The 18,845-nt window shown below is 41.1% G+C and overlaps 1 protein-coding gene across 3 annotated transcripts in view; it reads left to right on the forward strand.

Moving 5' to 3' along the window:
- The window catches only part of LOC115466700 (sodium channel protein type 5 subunit alpha-like), an 858,490-nt gene that overhangs the window by 208,672 nt on the left and 630,973 nt on the right, over positions 1-18,845 (forward strand). For all 3 annotated transcript variants that reach the window (XM_030198143.1, XM_030198128.1, XM_030198135.1), the window contains 2 exons: positions 1,643-1,734; positions 13,207-13,440. In XM_030198143.1, coding sequence (XP_030054003.1) covers positions 1,643-1,734; positions 13,207-13,440 — 326 coding nt within the window. The remainder of the gene's footprint in view (positions 1-1,642; positions 1,735-13,206; positions 13,441-18,845) is intronic.

Genomic DNA, 18,845 nt, shown 5'->3' on the forward strand with positions numbered 1-18,845 from the left:
GGCTCAGCATGGTTTGTGTTTCGGCCTATGCCTTTATCAGGAGTCCAAAACTAGCTGAAAAATGCTAAAATGATACAAGCAATGCTAGAGTCTATTTTCAAAATCCTAGGTTGTGCAGACAATCACAGTCACTTTCCTCCAATGTGCTGCCATCAAGCAAATTCTGATCGATATCTAGATCTATCTATCTATCTGTGAATAAAGGATTTGAACTTTTATCCATACTTATTGCATTGGTCATTCCCACCCCTTTTTTTCTTCATTCTGATATCTGTGGGATTGTTTGGTTTTCGGGTTTTTGTTGGACTTCTTTTTTTTTTTTTTTTTTGAAGACCATTAGTAGGTGGCCATTTAAAAAAATATTACCATAGTAGCACTTAACACCACCTATTTAGGAGGCATTAATCGTGCGCTAACCAGTTAGTGTACAGTAATGTAGATCTGCTAGCTGATTTGTGCAGGAGCGCCCACTGTCCACCCCCGACACGCCCCTCAAAAAATAATCACAAAAATGATTAAAGCGAGAGTATCGCATGCAGACATCAAAATTGCTGTAGGATGCTTTAGTGCATCCTGCATTCATTTCTTTTCTGTGCACTATACCCATGTTAGGGCTTAGCACACCTTAGTAAAAGGGCCCCTTAATTTGCAACTTTCCAATTGCTCAAGGTAGGATACCCACAGTTAAAACATAGTGTAAATGTAGATGAATAAATTAATCAAAAATAACCAAAGAACACTGCACTTAGTGTCAAAACAATGGAATCCACTGAATATAGCAATAAAACATTAAAAGCAATCCAATAAAAGGGAATAAAAATATTTTTGAACTAAAACCATAATAAATTCAGTTAATAAACAGGTAAAAGTCTTGTTCCTTTGCATATACCTTTCAGAAAGCGAAGGACATCAACCTAAAAAGGCCAAACTGGTCAATCGGATTAGCTAGCACTGTCCCTTCTGCACCCTTCTGCTCCCCTGCATGGGAAGTATACACCCCAGTGGCAAAATATGGATGACGTCCAAAGATGAATTTGGCACTGATCTCTTCCTGCCCAGCACACACTGAATGTTGGTTGTGTTATGCAAGTACAGTAATACTTGCTTTCTAACAGGCAGTAAAATTATTCAGGTAAGAACCAAAGGGAAGTAGAGGGTGACAGAAGACTCTCAAGCCGGGAGAATTCCAATGCAAACCTTTTATTAAACACCAAAAGATAAAAGACCCGACACTGTGATTTTCACTCCATTGCGCAGGTTCTTTTCAGGCATTCCTTTGAAGGTACCTGTATTGATTTTTTATCTCCAGAGGGTTTATTGCAGCTTACTGTTTGAACATTAGATAGATTCAAGGCTGCACACTCAGACTTGTGACCCCTGAGGCAGGCGGCCTTCCACTGAAACACAGGCCCGTATTGGGTCTTTTGGTGCCTAATAAAGTGTTTGCATTGGAATTCTCCCAGATTGAGAGTCTTGCGCTTTTTGTAGCGGGCATCCCTCTGTTTCTGTATGTGCCATGACTTGCTCCAGTAAAATTATTCAGACAGCCCTAATAGTTCTGTAAGAGAAACTTTGTTAACACTGTTCAGCCAATAGCAAGCTTTGTTTTATGATTCCAAATAACTGTGGTTTGATTCTACAGGTTTGTAACAGAATTTGTAAACCTAGGCAATGTTTCAGCTCTTCGAACTTTCAGAGTCCTGAGAGCTTTGAAAACTATTTCAGTAATACCAGGTAAGAAGCCCTGATTACTACCAGCTTTGTCTGTCAATTGCAAGTGACGCTTTCTCTTTCTCTCTCTCCCTCTGTTCTCTTGTTGTCGGATGGTGTTTTCGTCATTGTTCGTGTGCGACTTTCCCTTGTTACAGATATGCAACTGAATTTGTGGACCTGGGCAATGTCTCAGCCTTAAGAACGTTCAGAGTTCTTCGAGCATTGAAAACAATCTCAGTCATTCCAGGTGAGAATCAGGTTAAACACTAAGGCTGCTGCTAAAGCCTGCATACCATTTCCTAATAGATGGATGTAACAGTAGGTAATGTACGAACTGGGAATGGGCTAATGTAGGGAATAAGACCTGTCAACAGAATACATTTTTTTTTTAAATTTATGAAACGTCAAAATAATTACAAGATAACATATTGAAAAGAACTTGAGAATGAATAACAATACAATTAACCAAAATAGGTAACATACTTAATGGACAAGTACTAAAGGAAATTACATGACTTCATTACCCATCTTAAAGTCCACATATAGTAGTGGGAAGATGGGAAGAGAAGCATAATATTAAGCCTTATAATAAAGAAAAAGAAAAACTAGCCACTTTTCTTTCCTTCAATTACATAAACAGGGCTAACTAAAGCCAGAACTCCGAAGTGCAAAGTGATCCCCAGCTAGCCCACTATTGAAGTCTCAACAGGAAACTTATCAGCAAGAAAAAAAGCCAGTTGCGATGACTCAAAAAATACATATTTCATATCTTTAAACTTGACCACACATCTACAAGGGTACTTGAAGATAAATGTAGCTCCTATCTGAAGTACAGAATACATTTTTAATCATTTTTATACTGCTGTTGTATTTTGGCTAGAAATTCTTAGAACATTCATAAATTTGTGGATCAATCATGAATATATATAAATTCTTAAAACTTTAAGTACACATTTGAAACTCTGTTTTATGCACCTGTAAACCCCAAATCACTTTCCATGACTTGAGATGTCTATCTGGGCTGTTCCCTTAGGGCCATGTTCAAACCGTCCTTCACATTATTCCAGAGTAATTATTTCCTATGTGGGGAAAAAGATAATACTTTGATGAAATATATTATCTGGGAATGTAGGGAGCCCCGGGCAGGGAGGCAGACTTGCAATCACCAGCCTACAATATGCATGTGTATTTTTCCCCGTTTCACTTATTTTGTTGTGCCTTTTATTTATTTATTTATTTATTTTTTTGTTATTGTAGTTTTATCATTGATTATATATATTTAATTTTTACCTGGCTTGGGCCAGGCAGGTTATAAATAAACAAAAATTTAAGCCTGGTATACAGGGGCGTAGCCACGGGTGGGCCTGGACGGGCCCAGGCCCACCCCTTTTCCCTCCAGGCCCGCCCATCCGCATTGCTGTCTCTATCCCTTTTGTCCCACGGAGGCAGCGCTTCCTTCCTGCCCTGTCTTCTCCCGAAGCTCCACTGCATCGGTCTCTCCCTGCAAGTGGAATCCTCCTTCGCCGGTCGTGCTGCGCTGCCATGCACATGCAGCTTCGCTCCTCCCCCTGCTGCGTCTATCTGGCCCTCTGTGATGCACTTCCTGTTTAGGGCCGGATGAACGCGGCAGGGGGAGGAGCGAAGCTGCATGTGCATGGCAGCGCAGTGCGACCGGCGAAGGAGGATTCCACTTGCAGGGAGAGACCGATGCAGCGGAGTTTGGGGAGAAGACAGGGCAGGAAGGAAGCGCTGCCTCCGTGGGACAAAAGGGATAGAGACAGCGCGAAGGATGCAGACCTGGAGGAAAAATGGCTGAGCTGCTGGGACATGGGAGGGAGAGGAGGAAGGGGCTGGAGGGAAGGGAGAGAGTTGCTGGATATGGGAGGGAGAGGAAGAAGGGACTGGAGGGAAGGGAGTGAGCCGCTGGGACATGGGAGGGAGAGGAAGAAGGGACTGGAGGAAGGGAGAGAGCCGTTGGGACATGGGAGGGAGAAGAAGAAGGGACTGGAGGGAAGGGAGAGAGCCGTTGGGACATGGGAGGGAGAGGAAGAAGGGACTGGAGGGAAGGGAGAGAGCTGCTGGACATGGGGGGGAGAGGAAGAAGGGACTGGAGGGAAGGGAGAGAGCCGCTGGGACATGGGAGGGAGAGGAAGAAGGGACTGGAGGGAAGGGAGAGAGCCGTTGGGACATGGGAGGGAGAGGAAGAAGGGACTGGAGGGAAGGGAGAGAGCCGCTGGGACATGGGAGGCAGAGGAAGAAGGGACTGGAGAGAAGGGAGAGAGCCGTTGGGACATGGGAGGGAGAGGAGGAAGGGAGAGAGCCGCTGGACATGGGAGGATAGGGAGAGAAAGAGGGGTGATGGATGGAAGGATGCAGAGAGAAAGGGGAGAGACTGGAAGGATGTGGAGAGAGAGAGAGGGGAGACTGAACAGAAAAGGGTAGAGAGATAGAGACACTAGATGGAAGGATCAGGAGAGAGGGTAGATGGGTGGAAGGATGAGGAGAGAAAGAGGGAAGACACTGGATGGAAGGGTAGGGAGAAAAAGGAGACGCTGGATGCAAAAGAAAGAGGGGAGCTGCTGGATGGAAAGAGGGAGAGGACAGAGTAGGGAAAGACTGGAGAATAAGAGGAAGGGGCATGTGGAGAACAAGGGTGAGGAAAAGATGAAAAGCCATAGGTGGTGAATGGACAGGAAATCCTGGCAAGAGAAAGACGAAGGAAAGTAGAATCTAGAGACTGGGAGCAACACAATGAGAAAAAGTAAATGGCCATACAACAAAGGTAAAGAAAATTTTATTTTAATTTAGGATAAAGTAATATGGTACCTGTGTTAATAAAGTTTCAGAGACCAATACTTCCTTCCTTAGGTCAGGAGAGGATACCATAACAGCGTTATGCTGACCTGAGGCAGGAGGTTTTGGCCTCTGAAAGCTCATTGAAAAGGGTGTTAGGCTTTTAAATAAATTTTCTGAAACCTGATGCACTGAAAAGCAGCACTTTACCCCTATGTGACAAATGCATCTGATTAGTGTGACTAAATTTTGCTGGGGGAGGGGGATAGAGAGAAAATTTTGTGCCCACTCACTTTAGGTTCAGGCCCATCCAAAATTGGCAGTCTGGCTACGCCACTGCTGGTATATGGATTAGGCAGGGTAAGAGGAAGAGGAGTCGTATAAGAACCTTAAAAAAGCTATCTTGCCTGTGCATTGACTGTTGGATTTGCATGAAACTTAAGTTTCATTGAAACAGTACAGCAGTTTCCACAATTTTTAAGCCGTGCAAGCTTCACTTAAAGTGTAAGTTTGGTGCTAAGCAAAACTGTAGAGAAAAAAAATGTGTATTTTCGAGAGCATAATAGCATTATGATGACTGCAAAAAAAGATCAATTGACCCAGCTAGTCTTTCTGGTTATTCTTGTCTGCCCTGCAAGGGTGTATCTCAGCTGCCAGTCATATAGTGTGGTGGCCTTTAGGATACCAGTGTTTATTCCACTCAGTTCATGTTTTACCATCTTGGGTACATAAGTATTTAAGAATAGCCACACTGGGTCACAAGTACCTGGCAGAAACCCAAATAGTAGCAACATTCCATGCTACCAATCCCAGGGCAAACAGTGGCTTCCCATGTCTGTCTCAATAGCAGACTATGGACTTTTCCTCCAGGAACCTGTCCAAACCTTTTTAAAATCCAGAAACACTAACTGCTGTAACCTCAACCTCCGGCAGTGAGTTCCAGAGCTTAACTATTCATTAAGTGAAAAAAATATTTCTTCCTATTTATGTATACCCCTAGTCTTTGTACTTTTTGGAAGAGTAAGGGGGTCTTTTACTAAGGCACGCTCTAAAATTGGGCGTGTGCTAAACGTTAGCAATGCCCATAGGAATGCGACGTCTTAACGTTTAGCGCTCACCCAATTTTAGCGTGCGCTAAAAACGTGAGCGCGCCTTAATAAAAGGGGGTGTAAATGAGTATAGAAGATCAAGATCTCGTACATCATCCTACACCCAGCCGCCCTTCTCATATATTTTACTCAACAGCTCTATAAACAATTTAAAACAGCCACCAAAACTAGTAAGATTGTTAAGTGAACATCCAGCCTCGTCCCCGTGGACTTACTGGAGAGTGCTTGGTCGCCATTAAGCTACTGGCAGCAAACCAGTTGGTTTCTGGAAAATGATGGTTTTCTGGTAAATAACTGGTGTCCCCTTGTCATGCTGTATCACCAGGTCATATGTCCAATAAGCCTATTCCATGTGCTTAATTTGACCTTAAATCCAGCTCAATCTTTGGTTTTACCCTCACATTCCATCCAAAACAAATGTAAGAAGCAAACAGAATTTTATAATCTTTAAGTCTGGTTTTACGATCTTCAGTGATAAGAGCTCGATTTTGAATTTATTTCCAGTAGATCTAATGTCTATCCCGCAATTTTAAGCTTTTACAGGACATAGCTAGCACCAGGGCGGACTGACCATTAGAACAATAAGGGCAGTGCCTGAGGGCCCCACCCAGCCTCCATCTTGTTTAATCACTTATTATAGGTGGTTAGAGGTCCATGGTCCTTATTGCCCAGATCACTGTCAGTCCACCCCTGGCCAGTACATTTCTGTTGAGGCATCAAGATGAGCGGAACTTATACTCAGAAATTCCAATGAATTATTCTTTGAGTGCCCGTTTCTCCTTGACATCAAAATTGGATTTGCATAATCTAGCCAGGAGAGCTGGTGTTTTGATACAGTGACTGAAGGGAAAATGACCTACCTTTTGCATTCATGCTTTAGACTGTCAACCTACTGTTAGCTAGTGAGCAATTATATAATCACAATGATTGTTTCTTCGTAAGCACTTATGATGAGATAATGAGGATTACTGAACAGAATTATTCCAAACTGAACTCGGGTTGGAACCACCAATGGAAAATAAAAATATATTCTGACAAAACCGTGGTGCATATTCTGTGGACAGGTCTTGTTCAGCCTTAGTGTTTAACATATCTGACCTGCATGGCAAGGTAAAAGAATTGGGAAGCATTGCATGGTAAATATTGTAGATGATTATCTTGAACAGATGTTGGCAATTACATGTTAAATATGGTATAAACACTAAGCAGCTTGCTCAGAATGTCAACCATGACCATCTAGGGGCTAAAAGATTTTTCACTTACATTATAAACACTTGCATTATTGCATTTGATGCGGAACAAATGCCCTGTGGTGCATCAGGGGTGTTTGAAAATGAATAGCATAAAATCCCATTTAACAGTCACAGATGTGGTGCTCAGTTGATGTAGCTGGAGAGAAATCCTAGGGGTTCTTTAAAGATCCATATTTCATTCTTTTAGAGGTTTCGCTTTCCAAAGAAATTAAAAAAAAAACAGGTGCTGCATTTTCTTATAAAAATTACCTTGAAACATTATGGACAACGTATTGAGTAGGTCAGTTATCTGCAACGTAACAGACTTGTCAACGGCTTTGTCTTCTCCCCTCTGAAAATTAGAAAATAGTAACAACTTAAAAGTGTCATCTTGATCCAAACTTTCAGGTTTTCGCATATGATTGAAAAAATGGCTTTTCTCAGTCATTATGGGATAACCTCCCCCGCCCCTGGTTCTTTAGCAAATCTGGTTCTCATGGAATGCATATGGATCTAAAAGAAGCTGGTATGGTATGGCCCTAGAACCTTAAACAAGAGCTTCTAAACAAACTAAAGGCATTCATGAGTTCAGTGTTAATGACACCGAATGAAACTTGTCCATTTCTAAACCATGAGATGCTTTTGTTGTGTTTTTAGATCTAGTAGGGTGTGAAGTCCAAATCCGAAGCTTTCTTTTTTTATTTTGGGGGGGGGGGGGGGTCATTTACTAACAGCATGTGCTAATACCATTGGCATGTTCTGTACACTTCTTTGCTGACCAATGAAATAGCAGTCTATCAAATTCAGATAAATAAATTTATCGCAGAGTCTATTGCATAAAATGAGCCCAGGAACCTTCTTTAAATCAGTCACCTTAGTTTCCAACTCGTCTTACTCTTATTACCTATCTGTATGTTACATCTTTGCTTTACCCTCCACTATCAATTAAAAATGTTCTATCACGTATTGTGTTGACTTTGTAAGTACTATACTGTGCCATACTTTGTATTGTTGTTTGAATATTTTTACTGCTGTAATTGCCTATTGCTCATGATTGATCTATTCTTACTGTACACCGCCTTGAGCGAATTCCTTCAAAAAGGCGGTAAATAAATTGTAAAAAATAACATACTGATGGCATTAGCATGCGCTGTTGGTAAATGACTTAAAAGAAGAACTTCTGATTTGGACTTCACAACCTAATCTGAAACCTGGCTTGCCTGGTTGTTAGCCCACTGCTCTATCTACTAGAGTACTCCTCCATTTCTGGAGATCTTTATATGTCTAGAGCAGTTCTTCTCAACCCATTCCTTGAGGCACACCCAGCCAGTCAGGTTTTCAGGATGTCCACAGTGAATATGCATGAAAGAAAACTGTGCTGGGTAAGCCCTGAGGACATGGTTGAGAAGCACTGCTGGAGCACCTCCTCATTGATGATCTCCATGCTGGAGAGTATACCCAGCTTTCTCATTGGAGATTCCACTCAATACAAAAAGATCTCATTGTGCTGGAGACTGAAGAGCATATCCTCCATGCTGGAAACAGCATATTTCTGCTAAAGATCTCTTTCACACTATTCCACCCCCGTCCCCCACTCTGTAGAATCTCAGTGAAGACATTCTAGCCCTGAATCGCCAACAAAAGCAACCCCCGCCCCACCACAAATCTCTGACAAAGACAGACCCTTACTGTCCAACAATGAAGACAGATTCTCCTTCCGTTCACACTCCTAATAAAGTGGGGTCCCCATTAAATTCCTGATGAAGGTAAACCCTGTCATGAAATCGTATGAATGCATTTTTCCCTGAATCCCAAAGAAGACAGACCATTTCATCAAAAAACCCTGACAAAGGTAGGTCCTCTATTAATTCCTGTTTGACTTGGATGCTCCCCTTCTTGGGTCATTCCAAATATCATCTTACAATTCAAGAAGATCTCATCTTCACTGGCAGAAGGGACATGAGAGCTCCATGCCACCACCATAAAACTCACTGAATGGTACACGCCTCCTGTCATGCAGGGATACCCGAAGCTGATCAATTTTGCGCATTATGAAAATCCTTAGAAACAAGCCTTTCTTTTGAGAAGTATGATGTATGTGGCCTTATGGTCATCAAACAGACATTCCTAGGGAAAAGGAGTTAGAGTTTTAGCTCTTTAAGCCAATGCATTTCCATTGCTGACACACAAAACCCTCTGTATTCAAGATGCAGTTGTCAGCGGTGATTGATTGCCAACATCTGGTGAAGATGATCCATATCAAACTCTTAGCAGAGTTTGTAATGCAATAGCAATTAAAATCTATTAGAAGGAATGAAGACTGGTAATTGGGATTTTTCTTTTTCAGTGGGTGAGGTTGCATGCATTTTTATGTTCACTTGTTTGAAACAGAATAATCCTATTTTTCTCCACTACAGGTATGTCATACTAACCTTTGCTAAGATGAAACTAAGTACAATTAGTGTTGGATACATGTAATAAGTGAATTTTAATGTTAGGAAGAGGTAACCCAATAGTCATAACTTGTACATTTTATTATTCAAGCGAGTCTACCCTATATAAATAGATATATACCCCATATAAATATTATCTCTCTCTCTCTCTCTCTCTCTATCTCTAGATAGATAGGTAGATACCTTTACTGAGGCAGGAAGAAGAAGTGGGTTAAATGTTTCTGCTAGTACAGAAGAGTTAGAGAAGAATTTTTTCTGTGGAAGTTATCAATGCAAACTACCGTTAAGACATGTTATTTTACTGTTAACCTCAGTTATTAGTAACTAGATCTCATCGCATAAAATGGGACCTGTGCTAAAATATCACAAGTTGAAGGGAAGTTATCAATGTGGGTTACCATTAAAATAGGTTATTTTACATTTATCAATATGGGTGACTATTAAGATGGATTATTGTACTACTAACTCCTGGTATTTTAGCACAGGTCCCATTTTATGCGATGAGATCTTGTTACTAATAACTGGGGGTTAACAGTAAAATAACATACCTTAATGGTAGTGTACATTGATAACTTCCACAGAATAAATTCTTCTCTAACTCTTCTGTAGTAGCAGAAACATTTAACCCACTTTTCTTCCTGCTTCAGTAATGGTATATATATATATATATATATATATATATATATATATATATATATATATATATATATATATATATATATAGTTTCCCACATTGATAACTATGCACTACATTTTTTTTTTACCTTACTATTGCACTCTGTAATTATCAAAAGCATGTTTCAATTTTGTCACTGTCCAAGCTACTCCCTCCTCTGCTGGAATACGATTCCAGACCTTCATGGCTCCTTTCCTAATGTAGCATATTCTCTGAACTGCCTTCATATACCTCACTTTCTTACACTTAACAAGGCTTCCTAGGTATTTAACCGTTTCTTTTGTATGCCTCTTAAGCTTTTTTTTCCCCCTAGAGAGTATATTTTGAGTCTGTGAATGTCCCTAGGTGGTGATTGCATTGCAGACGCCTTCCTTTCTGGAGGTCAAATTTTTGGAAGGATATTAATAGAAAAGCTGACTCCATTTTATAATGGGTCCCTTTTACTAAGCCGCATCCTACTCGCGTCAATATTGAAATACTGCCTGGCTACCATGTGGCCTGGGCGGTAATTTCATTTTCATGCGTGTCCAGTAAGCACGCTGGAAATTTGCCGGTGCATGGCGCTAACCGGGCAATGATTGGCATTGTACGCGCGTAGACCATCACCGCCTAGTTAACGCGTGAGACTTTACCACTAGGTCTTGGGCCAAAAATGGATGCGTGTCAATTTTTATTTTGCCGCATGTACATTTTCGCCTAAAAAAAAAAGGCCTTTTATGTAGGTGCGCTGAAAAATGGACCTACGCGCATACAATACATGTGTCTACACAGTGCAGGCCATTTTTCAGGTCACCTTAGTAAAAGGACCCCAATGATGCCCTATTCAGCACTATTTAACCAGCCAGGAATGGGTCATAGCTGGTTAAATAACGCTTAACTGGCTATCTGTGAATATTCAGCAGGAGATAGCTGGTTACATCCCACTGAATATTCACGGTCAGCACTTAGCAAATAACTGACTATATCATGTGATAGAGTTGGCTATCCGCTAATATTCAGGGCATCGCCGGCTATGTTTGGTGGCCAAATTTGGCCATCAAAATAGTAGGCCTATCTTTGACCGGTTTCAGCTTAACTGGCCAGCGCTGAATATTGACTTGGCTGATTAAGTTGAAACTGACCAAAAAATAAACTGCTTATTCAGTGCCGGTGACCAGAAATGGCCCGGCATTGAATATCCAGGCTCAGCACCGACCACGGGAGTTAGCTCGGCTAACTCCTGCGGTCTGGATATCGAGCCCATTGTACACAGACCATACTAACCCACATATGACCTTGGATTATTATAAGATGTACAAATGCATTTTATTAGATGGAGACATTGGTTTCAGTATATACAATATTATAACGTATCAACTTTAATCTTAATTCTATTGCCCATGCAATAGCAATAAAAAAAATAATCTAGCCCATGAGCAAAATATTGAGGTATAATCCACCTGGGTCAGTGTCAGGTGATCAGTTAAATAAAATAATTATATACTAAGAAGATTCTACCATGAAGAAGAGAGAATCTATGAAAAACATAAGGCCATCACATCATGAAGTGCCCATAGAATATAGCACCAGAGGACTGTTATTCCCTCTCAAACTTAGATTGCTATGACAGAAATGCACAGATGCTCGAAGAACAATTTTTGGTGCCAGACATGGTAAAAATAGGATAGTCACAGACATCAATTCATACAAAAAAAAAGGGAATACCCAGATGGTGAAAGATATTTTCTACTACCTACGTTGCCTGTCTGAACCAATATCCTATGAAATTCAAAGGCATGCTAAAAACAAATCATACATTGGCGTTACTCTTCATTGGGCAAGTCTTCTGAGCTAGGCTGACTACTTTTCTTTGCAGTCCAAGAAACAAATCTGCTTTTAAATGGTAGCTGGAAGGAGTTGTTATATTTTTGTTTACATTTGATTGCTGGAAGGATGCTATCCCACTATGAGTGAACCATGTTGTAATATTGTGCTGATACAGTAGAACTTAAATGTTATAATCCAGTTTGAGCTTTGATGGTTTCAGTGGAATATAAAAACTGAAATTTTATTAAATTAGCTCCTATTTGTGGGACTCCAGAATTCTGGAAAACTGAGACCAAACAGAGCAGAAAATGGTGCTTAGCTTCATTTCATTATTTTCAAGTTGAAAACAAATTGAAAGGTTCTTATTTCTGGATTTTAAGACGCCCTTTTACTAAAAGGCCTTAGAATCTGGGCTTAGCACATCTTAACGTGGGACTTTCCCGCATGCTAAACCCAGATTCAATGTGGCACAGTTAAAGGCATTTAAAAATATTTTTTGTTAGATCATGCGCACACGTTAGCTGTAAAAAAAATTAGGGGGTCTTTTACAAAGGCGTGGTAGCTTTTTAGCACGCGCTAAACACTAGAGACGCCCATATGAATATATGGGCGTCTCTAGTGTTTAGTGCATGCTTATTTTTAGTGCATGCTAAACGCACTGGAGTGGAGGAGTAGCCAAGTGGTTAGTGCAGTGGAATTTGATCCTGGGGAACTGAGTTCGATTCCCACTGTAGCTCCTTGTGAATCTGGGCAAGTCACGTAACCCTCCATTGCCCCTGGTACAAAGTAAGTACCTGAATATATGTAAACCGCTTTGAATGTAGTTGCAAAAACCTCAGAAAGGCGGTATATCAAGTCCCATTTCCCTTCCCGTTGCCTTTGTAAAAGGCCCACTTAATGCGGGATCACTTACCGCTTCTTATTTTGGAAGCGCTAAGTGCTCCCACGTTAACTCTGTGTTAACCAATTAGCATGCGGCAATTTGAACACGCTAGCTAGGGTAACACTCCCAGTTCATTCTCCACCCATGACATGCCCCTCCAAAAATATTTTAAAAAGGGCGTTTTGCAGTAGCCTGTTCTTGCCTCATGAAATGCACTTTAGGGCTTAATGCCCTTTAGTGAAAGGACACCCTTAAAGCTGTGCAAAGCAAATAAAATTGAGTGAGGCATGCATAAATTATGAGCAAAACCATCTTTAAATTGAGTGGATAGCACCTTTCCAGTTAGAAAAAGCAGCTTTATTTGGAACTGCGTTCATAGTTAAATGCTACCTCTGCAATTGCTGAGCCCTTGGGCAAAGACTTAATTGGCAGTGCATAAAACCCCTATACTTTGGGAACTTATTTCTTGCTCTTTAGGGTAGATGAATAAATTGGAATTTAAGAGTATTGGCCTATAACCTCCTAACTTTTGTCTTCCCAGGACTGAAGACCATTGTAGGTGCACTTATCCAGTCTGTTAAGAAACTTGCTGATGTGATGATCCTGACCGTTTTCTGCTTGAGTGTCTTTGCCCTCATAGGCCTTCAGCTCTTCATGGGCCATTTGCGACAGAAATGTGTCAGGGATTTTGTCGCTCTGAACTTCACCAATGGTAGTGACTTCTACATGGACAATGATACCTCGAGTTACTACGAAACATTCATCAATAGAGAAGGTAGGTGCCTCGCCTGTTCTTCTGTACCTATGCTGAAAACAATTGTTAAAGGAATCTGGTAGAGTAAAAGACAAGGATTTACGTAGCTAGGCTGCTGTTCTTGAAAACTAATGCCATCAAGAGTGCATTCGTTTCCCAATGTGGATACGTTTTAGCCATATTGAGGGGAGACAGAGGAAAGGTGAGTGTGTAGGAAAATGTGTAGGTATGATTTTTACATCTGTATGTTTTCCAGCCAAAATTTGCAGGCAGAAAAAGCATGTACAAAAGGGCCTGGGTGCTTTGTGCTCAGACCTGGCCGGTTAGATGCTCCATAACTGACTATCCACGAATTTTCAGTGGGACATGGCCGGCCATGACCCACTGAAAATTTGTGGTTAGTGGCCAGCGGGTTATATCGAGCAATATAACCGACTATCCACCGATTGTCAGCACAAGCTTGGCAGCTGTATTTGGCTGCATGAATACCAGGCCTATCTTTTTGGCTGGTTCAAACTTAATTGGCCAGTGCTGAATATCAGCTTTGTGAGTCAAGTTTGAACTGGCCGAAAACAAACTGGATATTCAATGTCTGCCACAGAAAGGGCACACGCGAGGTAAATGGTTAGAGATGCTGTAAATCACATATCTGAAAGCAGCTGAATACTGAGGGATAACTGACACCACCAACATTCTATTCTGTACTCCTTTTAGTGATTAGCGTAAGAAACCTTCTTCTTACTAAGAACATCTTTTAAAGCATTATGAAGATAAGATGAAAGTAAATAAGTTTAGGATTCTTCGGCTTAGAAAAAGAGACATCTGAGAGGAGAGAGAGCAGAGTGAGACAAATAAATGATTATGGATAGTTACCCTTTCAAATAGTAGTAAGACTAAGGGACACTCCATGAAAATATTATGGAGCACATTTGAAACAAATAGGAGAGAGTATTTTTTCTCTAAATGCACAATTAAGCTGTGGAATTTGTTACTGGAGGATTTGATCAAGGTAGTTATGTAGAGCAGGGGATTATAACCTCAGCCTTCAAGGGCCATAATAAAGTCAGATTTTCAGGATTTCTAAAATACATATGCATGAGATCTATTTGCATACAATGGAGGCGGAGTGGAGGAGTGGTTAGGGTGGTGGACTTTGGTCCTGGAGAACTGAGGAACTGAGTTCAATTCCCGGCATAGGCAGCTCCTTCTGACTCTGGGCAAGTCACTTAACCCTCCATTGCCTTCCGCATTGAGCCTGCCATGAGTGGGAAAGCGCAGGGTACAAATGTAACAAAAATAAATAAATAAAATATATTCATTGGGGAAATCCTGAAAACCCGACTGGGTTGTGGCCTTCGAGGAGCAAGGTAGCCTACCCCTGATGTAGAAATTGGAACTGAGGTGTTTAGGTCAGGATCTGCACCTGCATTTCTCAGCACATACTGCAAGAGCAGCCATTTTAGATAAATGAATGGAATAGACCTGATGACTACATATGGAAGTGGCAATTTCACACCTTCACATATGTGTCCCATTTTACAAACATACACATATAAGTGTCACTAATTAAGTAGTGAGACTTTAATTTTATTTTGGTTTCGTTTTGGAGGTTTGATTTGATATACCACTTTTGATAATTAGTATTAAAGTGGATTACAACTAAATATAATACAGTTTAAATGTACAATACATCTTACATGTAGACATTTTTTTGATTGCTTTTTAGATTATATCTGAAAACTATAATAAAACACTTCCTAATCTAAATCCTCAAGATATTAAAATACTGAGAAATCTCTGAAGGCATTTTCAAAAATCCAAGGTGTCAATATTCAGCCATCGGGTAGTGAGCGTTTTGCTCACCGCCAATGGCATAACATTGACACTCACACATCATCCAGTCCTCACCTTACAATCTATTAATTTACAAATAATAATACCACAGCTCATCATCTCCCCAAACACTGAATAAATGCAGCAGAACCGCCCTCCTTAGCTGCATGAGAAGCTCGCACTATCACAGACAACTTTTTACCACAGCTTAGTAAAAAGACCGCATAGTGCCTAAATGCAAGGAGTACATATGCGTGGATGGGGCTCCCATCTCCCACATAGGTTATGCATGTCCCTGGATTGAATCGTTTTGAACATATCTCTCCAATATTGATGAAGCCGCATTGGTTGCCTATAGAATTTTGGATGTAACCTACTGTTACTAGTATTTAAATTTAGCATCTAATACTGTGCCGTCTGATATTTCTTCTGGTCTGCATCTGTATCAGCCAGTTAGATCTTTCAGAGCTGTTGCAGCAAATTTATTTGATGTGCTTACTTTATGGGTGGTGCGTTTGCAACAATATAGAGCCTCAAGTTTCTATATCTTGGGACCTTTTTTGCAAAATAAGTTACCTCCAACAATGTGAATGATTAAATCTTTGGACCAGTTTAGACGGATGTTAAAAAATATCTGTTTAATTTTGTGCGTTTTCAGGTTCTCTAAGTAATTAGGCTGTAGATTATGCCATTTTGTTGAAAGTCAGGTGGGTGATGCGAGATTTAGACCTATAATAAGAAGAGAGCAATTTTCTGTTTTATGTATGATTTTATGTGGCTTTGTTGTGTACAATGATTGTATGTTTTATTGTATACGCCAAGAATGGTAGATTGTGAGGTATAGAAATTTATCCAAAGATCACATGCACAGAAGAACAATCCTCCACAGATATGGTACAGCAAACACACAACAGTGGAGGAGACCAAACTAAAGGTCCTTACAGCAGTGATATTAAAAAAATTTGATATTTTATTGGAATCTTCCCAAATAACCCGACACGGCTCGTGTTTCAGCCATAAAGGCCTGCCTCAGGGTCTAAACGGTGAATTGTGCAGTGATGAAGCCTTGCCAAACCTACATCAGTAAAATCCTACGAAAAAGCTGCGTAAGCGATATTACTGCTCCACCAGCAGTGCAGCACAAGAAGAAAAAACTCCACTCCTCAGCGAAACAAGTCACTACCATCAGATAAAATATTTGTTTTTGAGCATCATTGCTGTAAGGAAATAACAGAATAAAAATTCAGTAGGAAACAGATAGTAATGTGGGTTCCTTATGGATAGAAATTCCATGCTTGAAGGGAAACAGAATACTGGTGGGACTATACTACCATCTGCCTGGCCAGAATGAATAAATGATGAAAAATTTACAAAATGTCCCCCTTCCTGTCAATGTGTCAGTGGTGAATGGGGACATTTAAAAAAAAAAAGTCATTGGTGGTGTGCATCAACCCAACATCCTTTGTAGTCTAGCAAACCCCTCCCTCCCTCCCCCAACCCAACCCCTAGCCCTGACAAAAAAAAATGTCTAGTGGCATCCCCCCCTCCAACATGGCCTTCCCAGCTTTTAAAAAACAATTCCCTGGTGTAGTGGCACTCCTCCCTCTCCCCAAACCAAACCCCCTTCTTCCCACTTTCCTGGTGTCTAACAGCAACCTCCACCCACTCTGCTGACTCCCTCCCCCCCCCCCCCCACAGTTTTAACATAAAAATTACCTGGTGTCTAGCAATAGTGCCACTCTCTGATCTTATCACTCTTGCCCTGGATTTTAAAATAAAAAGTCCCTGTTTTTTAATGGCACACCCCACCCACAGGTTCCCCAGACCTTCCTCAGGGTGTACAGGAAGAGGTAGGAATGATGCTCACTCGCTCCTGCCCCTGGTGCCGCCATCTTTGAAAATGGCGGTACCTGAGTATGCACCCAACCAGGTCAGTTTGCCAAATGGGAAAATTTTTCCTTATTTGGTAATGTCTGCCCAGACTACCAAATAAGGGAAAATGTTCTTATTTGGCAGATTGATCCTTTTTAATGCATTTTCCAAGATAGTGGTACCAGAAGCAGGAGCAAGTGGGCATTACTCCTACCTCTTCAAAGTGTCCCCAGGGGAGGGGGGAGTTGAAGGGCATGGAGGAATAGATTGGGGACTGACACTAGATACCAGAGAATTTTTATTTTAAATTGGAGGGAAGGGGGGAGAGGACAGGTGAGGTGTGTGTGTGGTGGGGGGGGGGGGGGGGGGGAATGTTGCTAGACACCACAGGATTTTTGCTTTTAAAATTAGGAGAAAGGGGAGTTTGGATCAAGGGTGTGAGGTGCCATTAGACACCAAGAAGTTTTTATTTTTAAATTGGGATTGGAAGGAAGGAGGGGGCCACTAGGCTACCAGGTATGCGGGACCAATGCAAAAAAACTATATGTTGGGGGTTTGGGTCAGGGGTCCCCTTAGTCTTCTGTGCCACCTCAGACCTGGTGGTACAATTTTTGCGTGGTAAACCTAGCACACTGCTTTAAAATAATATCTCTGCATTGCTGTGGATTAGCTAGTAGCTTCCTTGCCGTATATTTTTATATGCTGTACATTGATGTCTATCGCATGTGTTAACTCCAGTTTAGAAAAGAACTAAAAACATAAATTTTTAAGAAATTCTATGGTTAATCTAATGCGCACTAAATGTTTCTCTTAAGGAAGTGTATGGGAAACTCACACGCTCAAAAGTTCCATAATGCATGCAACTGAACACTAACACTGTAATCCTTCTAATCGACTGTTAGCCACATTGAACCGAAACTTGGTTTTGGATAATTGTGGGATATAAGAAAGAATAAATAAACTACAACATTGAAACCCTCTCAGCATCATGTGACCTGTAACAAGTGCATTGACCCCTTGTTAGCCTCACAGTGCTGCCCCTGGTAGCTTTTTGCATCAGTCCCTGAGACTTGGGTTCTATGCTGAAAGACATCATTTATATCAATATATTGAAAGAGATATATGAACAATTAGAGGCTGAAGTTCAATTGAATATTCAGATTATCCCTAGAGGCACTGGGAAAGGATTTTTCATAGCTGAATTAGGTCTGCATGACATAGTTCCCATCTTGGCTCTTCTATAGATGTTCTCTCCTGCCCACTGCACACTTATACTGCTGTATCCTATCCCACCAGCACACAAGAGAGAATGGGCTGGTCACCTCAGCAGGAGTAAGGGAGGAAGCCAAAATCTGCATATCAGCAGGGGGTGAAAGGAGGGAAGGGCATTAGCAAGGGTTGATGGCATCACAGGTATGGGAAGGACTGGGCAGCATTAGCAGGGGATGGAGCAGATATAGGAGGGTAGGACTGGGAGGAGTCCTGGGAGCTAGGAAGAAGCAGCTTAACAGGAATGAAGAAGGGTGGAAAAGATAGAGAACAGAGTTTGCTGGGAGGGTTGTTTTTTTTTAAAGTGCATTAAAACCATTTCAGAGAATCTTTTTAGTTTTTCTCAGGTTCATCAAAATATACATACATTGCTTCAAGAAGATTGTGCATCTCAGATTAATTATATCAACAGTGTGATTCTCTCTAACCGTCTTAGAGCCTTTTTTACTAAA

The sequence above is a fragment of the Microcaecilia unicolor genome, chromosome 1 (assembly GCF_901765095.1).
Source record: "Microcaecilia unicolor chromosome 1, aMicUni1.1, whole genome shotgun sequence".
In the NCBI taxonomy this organism is placed as follows: domain Eukaryota; kingdom Metazoa; phylum Chordata; class Amphibia; order Gymnophiona; family Siphonopidae; genus Microcaecilia; species Microcaecilia unicolor.